We start from the raw sequence: 7,276 nt of genomic DNA on the forward strand, positions 1-7,276 counted from the left end.
CTGCTTGTCCCCAACCAACCCCACACTGGCCAACCGCCATGGCCGGGGCAGCAGCAGCTCCCGTTCCTCCTGCTGCTCCTGCCCTGCGGGTCACCTGAACCGCATCAGCCCCCCAGGATCTCAGCCCATCTCCCTTCTGTGCTTCCCCCAACAGAGACGATCCCTCGCCAGCTGCTGATGGCGTCACGGGCACCAGCCACGTTCTACACCATCCCGGCCATGGCAGCACCTGTGCCGGCCCATGTGCTGCCCGCTGGCCAGGGGCTGCTGGTGCCCCCCCAGCCTGCCCAGGGCTGCCCTGTCACCTACCACCTGGGACAGGCCAGCGTCTGGCAGGGGGTGCCGGGGGCCCTGGGGCAGCTGGTGCAGCTCCCGCAAGGGACGCAGCTGTGGCAGGGGATGCAGCTGCAACAGGTCCCCCAAGTGGTGCAGCTGTCCCCAGGGGTGCAGCTTTGCCAGGGGGTGCAGCAGGTCCAGCTGCCCCAAGGGGTCCAGCCGGTGCAGGTACCCCAAGGGCTCCAGCTGCCCCCTGGCCCTGCTGCATTTGCCCCATCCTACCCCTGGGGACAGCAGCTGCTGACGGGGACCGCACCGGTGCCACAGCACCCTGTGGGGCTGGCGCCATGGGCTGTGGTCCAGGGGAAGCCCCTGTACCCCGCGGGCTCGTACCAGCTGCCCGTCCCTGCCCGCCCCGGCCCCCCGACACCCCGTGGCCCCGCGGCTCGGTGGGTGCGGAGCCGCCCTGTGCCCCACACCCTGCCTGACACCACCAAGGAGCCAGCGGAGGCCTCCGGCAGGGACGGGGTGGCCGTGGAGCTCGGCGTCCCCGCTGCCAGCCCCCACCAGCCCGTCCTGGCTGCAGCAGCGGACACAACCGCCGGGGAGCCCACAGGTGAGTGCTGGGGCTGGCAGAGCCCACGGGCAGGTGGCCAAGCTGAGGACAGCTGGCATCGCCCGCCTTGGGTGGCTTTGTTTGCTTTGTCAGCAGTTGTGACCACCAAGGCAGCCCTGGGGAGCCCGGGGAATCTGCCCCAGCAGGGACCAGCCGCCTGCACCGGGGCTGCTGCTGAGCCGGACCCGGACACCGTGGCCAACAGCTTGTCCGCGTGGCTCAAAGCCACCATAGGCGGGGACGCTGTCCCCGATGTCGCGGACAGCCCCGACCTGGCCAGCTTCCTCCGTGAGCTCCCTGACCTCTCTGAGTACGTGGCCCAGGGCGGCTGCCCAAAGCAGCCAGCGGTGGCACTGGGGCTGGGGGACAGGGAGGATCCCAGTCCCCATGTCCCTGATACCTCAAACCCAGCAACCTGCCTCAACGAGCTCCCTGATCTTTCCGAGCACAGGGCAGAGAACACCAGCCCCAGAGAGCAAGAGGCGGCGGCGCTGGCAGACGGCGAGGTCACCAGCCGTGTCCCCAGCTCTCCCACCTTCCTGAGCCAGCCGCCGGACCTCTCCGAGTACGTGGCGGATGGCGGCCGCTCCAAGGACGGAGTGGTGGCCGTGGGGCTGGGGGACAGCAAGGACACCATCCCTGATGTCCTTCGTTTCCCAACAGCCTCAGGGAGCTCGATGGTTTCTGGGAGCACGTGGACGAGACCATTTACTCCCAGGACCAAGTGGGGCTGGCACAGCTCGGGGACAGCGGGGACGCCGGCATTACCACCCACGGCCCCCGCATGACCACTGAGGTCCTCGAGGGGCTCCCCGACCTCCCCAAGTACGTGGCAGAGGGCAGCTGTCCCAAGGAGCTAGTGGTGGCTGGGGGACTGAGGGGTGGTGAGGACACCATCCCTGATGTCCCTGACATCCCTCACTTGACCCCCACCCTCAACAAGCTCCCCCACCTCTTGGAACGCAGGGCAGAGGGCGGCTGCATGGAGGAGCCAGTGACAGCGGAGATGCTGCTGTACGGGGACACCACCTTCCCCGATGGCCCCCACAGCCTGGCCAGCAGCACCCCTGTCACTGGAGGCTTCGGGGAGTACGGGGCAGAGGGTGACGGCCTGGAGGAGCGCCTGGCTACAGCCATGATGGGGGACACTGACCCCTTCTGGGGGGTGATGGCCTCCCCATTGCCGGCTCCCCAGGGGACACACGACGCTGGGGCCACAGACCTGCCCCCCTGGCCGCAGAGGAGTCCCCTGCAGAGCCCTGAGCAGAGCTCTCCAGAGAGTTCTGGGGAACCTTCAGAGGACAGTCCCCTGGGCAGTCCCTGGAGGGACCCTCTGCAGGACTCTCTGGAGTCGCCTCTGCTCAGCCCCCTGCAGGTCCCCCTGCTCAGCCCCCTGGCCAGCCCCCCGCCTGCGCCCCAGCCTCACCCGCCCTCCACGGCCCAACTCATGGAGGAGCTGCAGCGCAGGCAGCTCCGGGTGCTGCTTACCCACCTGCCCCTGCCACCGGGCACCGTCACCTGCCGGGGGCTGCCGGGAGCGGGAGCCGCGCGGACCATTAAGACCAAGCGCCCCGTGCCAGCGAGAGCTCCCCAGGCCCATGACACCGCTCTGCTTCACACCATCCCGCGGAAGCGGATAAGACGGTGATGGTGACCGGGAGCCCCCTCTGCCACCACGACTGCGCTGGCCCCGGGCCTCCCAAGCGCCACTTTGCCACCTCCACCTGGCGACCCTGCCGGCCCCAACCCTGGAGAAGAGGCCACGGCCCTGCCCGGCACCCCGCCGTCACCCAGGGGAACCACCACTCCATAACCAGCACCTCCCGGCCTGGTACCAACAGCCCTGGGACCACCACCTCTACCCCGTCCTGCTGCTGACAGCCACAGCACCGGCATCCCCACCGCCCGCTGGGACCCGTGTCCCCAGGAGCAGCGTCGCCACCCGGGCTGAGGACGCAGGCACCGGGGGACACAGGACTGAACACCGGGGGATCCAAAGCCCAGCAGCCGAGCTGGCTGTGCCTGTGCCCATGGGGACAATCCCAGCGCAGGGGCTGTGGCAGCAGCTGCCCGGGCCCCGCGGCTGCCGCACCTCCCGCCGACTCCCCGCCATCCCTCGGGCCCTGGGGCCTCACGGCTGCGCCCACCGCGCTGAGGAGCAGGAGGATTCGGTGCCCGTCTCACCCCAGCAGTGGCCACAGCGGCGGCGCATGAAGAACTCGGCCCAGGAGGAGCGGGACACTCTGCCGATGCCACTGGGCAGCTGCCGGTTTTTGTACAGAGGCAAATGGGCATGGAAAGAGCCCCAAGGAAACCTGGTACCAAGTGTCCAAGAGCCCATGTGTGCAAAGGCTTTGCTTCAGAGCACTGACATGACATGGCCAAAGATTGCTGAATGTGTCTCTAGTCCTAGTAGTATAAAATCAGAATCAAATGGCTAAATTCCTTCAACTGAAGATATTCCTCCCCAAGCTTGGAGAAATTAGATCATTTCCTGTAACATTCCTTGTGTCCTGTCTAATGACGGGAGAAGAAAAGATGATTCTCATACCAATTTATTTTTAAATACAAAGAACACAATGCTGGAAGGAAGTGTCTGTGCAGAAGAGAGAAAATCTACATCACTGATTACTTGAGATTGTTTCAAAGGCTGTTCCCCTGGAGCCCCAGGGACTCCTGGAGGGAGCCCAGAGGGGCCAGAGAAAGGGACATCATGGGCTGCTCCTGTGCTGCTGAGCTGGGCTGGGCTCCTGGGACAGAGGGAGCTCATGGCAAGCGGCAGCGCTGCAGAGAGACAGCTCTGCCCAGGAGCAGCTCCTCTGCAAAGCGCAGCAGGGCTGAGGGCTCTGCCTGCAGCACCGAGGGGACAGGAGCCAGGCACAGAGAGGGGAAACACAGTCTGGAGTGGGAGGACAGATGAGAGCTCACTTGGAGAAAAATCTTCACAGATATTAAGCCTGTGGCTGCAGGGCATGCATCTGCGAATCTTGGTAGGATCTCAGAAAGCTCTCACATTGCAGAGCCTGCAAGAGATGTAAGTACGACTCTCAGAAATTCTCTGATCAGAGGAGGAGGATGTGCTGCAGAGCAGGGATTGCCTTCTGCACTGTCAGAATGACAAGACATGAATGCTGCGTTCTCCCAAGGATGGCTGTGGGGTGTAAATGCAAATGTGCAGGCAGGGGTGGCCAGGGCTGTCCTGCAGAGCAGGGTCCCTGCACCCCAGGGCTGTGCCGGGACAGGGACTCTGCCGCCTGCCAGGGTCAGCGCTCAGCCTGCCCGGGGAGATCCCAACAACACTGAGGGGAGAAGCCGTGGGTGGAAGGAGCGACCCCTGGCACGGCAGGGTCCTTCTGCTGCTGGGTTCTCTGTGGGTCAGGTCTACTCACAGCTCCAGCTCACTGCAGACTGCTTCCAATTGGAGGTTTCAAGGAGAAGATCTATACAGGTATTACTATAAAGATAAGGAGCTTTCCTGAGTCTGTGCTTTACATTTCCTATTCCAAGACTGGGGGGAGGGAGATGTAGGAAAGGATAAATGCAGACGGAGCTCTCCAGGTTTAACAAGTCACTGAGACTCCTGAACTGCAACTCTGAGTGATCAGCACATGTGCCAGAAGCCTCGGAACATCCCTTCAGCCACTCCTCTACCCATGGACAGCAACAGCACCACATATGCTGAACCCATCAGCTTTAGGCTGACCTGACCTTTTTTCCAACCTGCAAACCTCTGCTCTCAGCAGTGCCTGGTGGCTTTTCAGGGTAACATGGCAGTGTGATCAGCCTCCATCTCAGAAAGGTGCCAGCCCAGGGCAGCTGGAGCAAGACAGAGGGACAGAGCAGCTGCCCTCACTCTGCACTGACCCACAGGCATTCTCTTGCCTTGCAGGACTCGCTCTGTTCTCCCTGAGTGCAGCAGAAATGCTGAGGGTTTCTGACACCCAAGAACACTCTCCAGGGGAGTTGCAGGATTGGACTAGGTGATCTTTCGAGGTCACTTCCAATCCCTAACATTCTGTGATTCTGTGAAGCTTTAAAAAACCAAACATTTCAAATTTCATTTTACCGTCCTGTTTCATTCTTGGTGATAGTGCAGATGCTGACAGGCTCTTCTCACCAGCAGCAGTTTCAGATGACAACTTTGAACCCCAGGTCTGTCCCCTGTCCCCCGTTCCCATGACCCCTGCTGCAGAGAAGGGCTGACTCCTGGGCAGCCAGCGGGCACAGGCCCTGCTCCTCACGGCACCTCCAGCCAGCACCACCCAGGGCTCAGCCACGGAGCTGAAGGAAGGTCTGGAAAAGGAAAAGGGGGTGTGGAGCAGGGGAGGGTGTGTGAGAAATGGCTTTAATTTTGCTCAGAGATGTCTCCCCTAACGTGTCACTGTCTTTCGCTCCTGTGACAGACTTCCATGCCCAGAGGCAGCAAATGTCCAACAGCAGCTCCATCACCCAGTTCCTCCTCCTGGCATTCACAGATACACGGGAGCTGCAGCTCTTGCACTTCTGGCTCTTCCTGGGCATCTACCTGGCTGCCCTCCTGGGCAACGGCCTCATCATCACCACCATAGCCTGTGACCAGCACCTGCACACCCCCATGTACTTCTTCCTGCTCAACCTCGCCCTCCTCGACCTTGGTTCCATCTCCACCACTGTCCCCAAATCCATGGCCAATTCCCTCTGGGACACCAGGGCCATTTCATATACAGGATGTGTTGCCCAGCTCTTTTTTTTTCTTTTCTGTGCTGCAGCAGAATATTTTATTCTCATAGTCATGTCCTATGACCGCTATGTTGCCATCTGCAAACCCCTGCACTACAGGACCCTCCTGGGCAGCAGAGCTTGTGTCCACATGGCAGCAGCTGCCTGGGCCACTGGGTTTCTCTATTCTGTGCTGCACACAGTCAGTACATTTTCACTGCCGCTCTGCAAGGGCAATGGCCTGGACCAGTTCTTCTGTGAAATCCCCCAGATCCTCAAGCTTTCCTGCTCTCGCTCCAACCTCCGGGAACTTGGGCTTATTGTCTTTAGTGCCTGTTTAATTTCTATGTGTTTCATTTTCATTGTGCTGTCCTATGTGCAAATTTTCAGGGCCGTGCTGAGGATCCCCTCTGAGCAGGGACGGCACAAAGCCTTTTCCACGTGCCTCCCGCACCTGGCTGTGGTCTCCTTGTTTGTCAGCACTGTCATATTTGCCTACCTGAAGCCCCGCTCCATCTCTTCCCTATCCTTGGATCTGGTGGTGTCTGTTCTGTACTCTTTGGTGCCTCCAGCAGTGAACCCCCTCATCTACAGCATGAGGAACCAGGAGCTCAAGGATTCCCTGTGGAAACTAATGGTGGGATGCTTTTCAAAATAATAAACTACCCGTCATCTTCTCTTCAACAGATAACAATTTTAATGTAACTCATTAGAGGCTCAGACTTGTGTGTATGTGTGTTGGTGGTGTTTATTTCTTAATCAGTCATGATATTTTTGTCATCCCCTTTCTAAGTCACTGTCTGCCTTTCCTTTTCAACCCACTGGCTGTGTAGATATGCAGGCATGCTCTCTGTGTATTTAAACGAAATAAAGGGCTGTGCATGTATTTATTTCAGTGAGATTCTTCCTCCAAGACCTTTTTTGAGCTGCAGGGACAGTTCCTGTGCGTGGGTGGAGGGGAAAAGAGTCCAGCCTGGCAGCACTGCCAGGGAGCAGCAGCGCTTGGCCTTCCAGAGCTGTTCTCGATCCACTCCCACACTCTCCTTCTCATCCCTTGTGTTGGTGCAAGGCCTGAGTGCTCTGGCAGCCTGGTCACCGTCCTGCTGTGTGTGAGTCCTGTGAGCGCAGGCAGGGACAAGCAATGGGCACTTCTGTGACACAACTGGCTTCCGGAACAGTACTTCTATAAAGGCAAGTTTCTCTTAAGAACATGCACAAGAAAGCAGCCTGCAGGTTGAAACACCAGTGTACAGCTGAACAGTGTGTGTGTGCAGGGCTGGGCACACAGCAGTGTCCTCTCACAGCCAGGCCTCCTGCCAGAGACCTGCAGGACCAGCAGAGCAGGGTCTGGGCTGTGCCATGTGCACTGGACACCCTGAGGAAGGAGCCTCAGGTCAATCATCATGCACTGGCCCCTCACAACCACCATTTCCAGCACTGGCTTCTCAACCACAGAGGTTGTTTTTCCCTCCATGGATGGACACTGAATGAATAGTTCAGCAGTCCGAGTTTGTATTGTACAGATGAGATGTGAGCATGCACATCATGTATGTGACGTGACATGAACGCGAGTGAGCACAAACACCATCAACTATTCCTTGAGGTTGCATGAAGGCCTGTGGCACAAAGAAGGCCTTGAGGTCACTTCATATTGGGAGGAATACCCCATGGGAAATCACCTGAATG

The 7,276-nt window shown here is 59.7% G+C and overlaps 1 protein-coding gene across 1 annotated transcript; it reads left to right on the forward strand.

Moving 5' to 3' along the window:
* The first annotated feature begins 5,231 nt into the window (after window positions 1-5,231).
* Window positions 5,232-6,248, forward strand: LOC135999918 (olfactory receptor 14A16-like). The gene has a single exon (XM_065653493.1). It carries the CDS (start codon window positions 5,232-5,234, stop codon window positions 6,246-6,248), a length of 1,017 nt encoding a protein of 338 aa, XP_065509565.1.
* The last annotated feature ends 1,028 nt before the right edge of the window (window positions 6,249-7,276 follow it).

Source organism: Caloenas nicobarica, chromosome 30 (genome assembly GCF_036013445.1).
Source record: "Caloenas nicobarica isolate bCalNic1 chromosome 30, bCalNic1.hap1, whole genome shotgun sequence".
Lineage (NCBI taxonomy): Eukaryota > Metazoa > Chordata > Aves > Columbiformes > Columbidae > Caloenas > Caloenas nicobarica.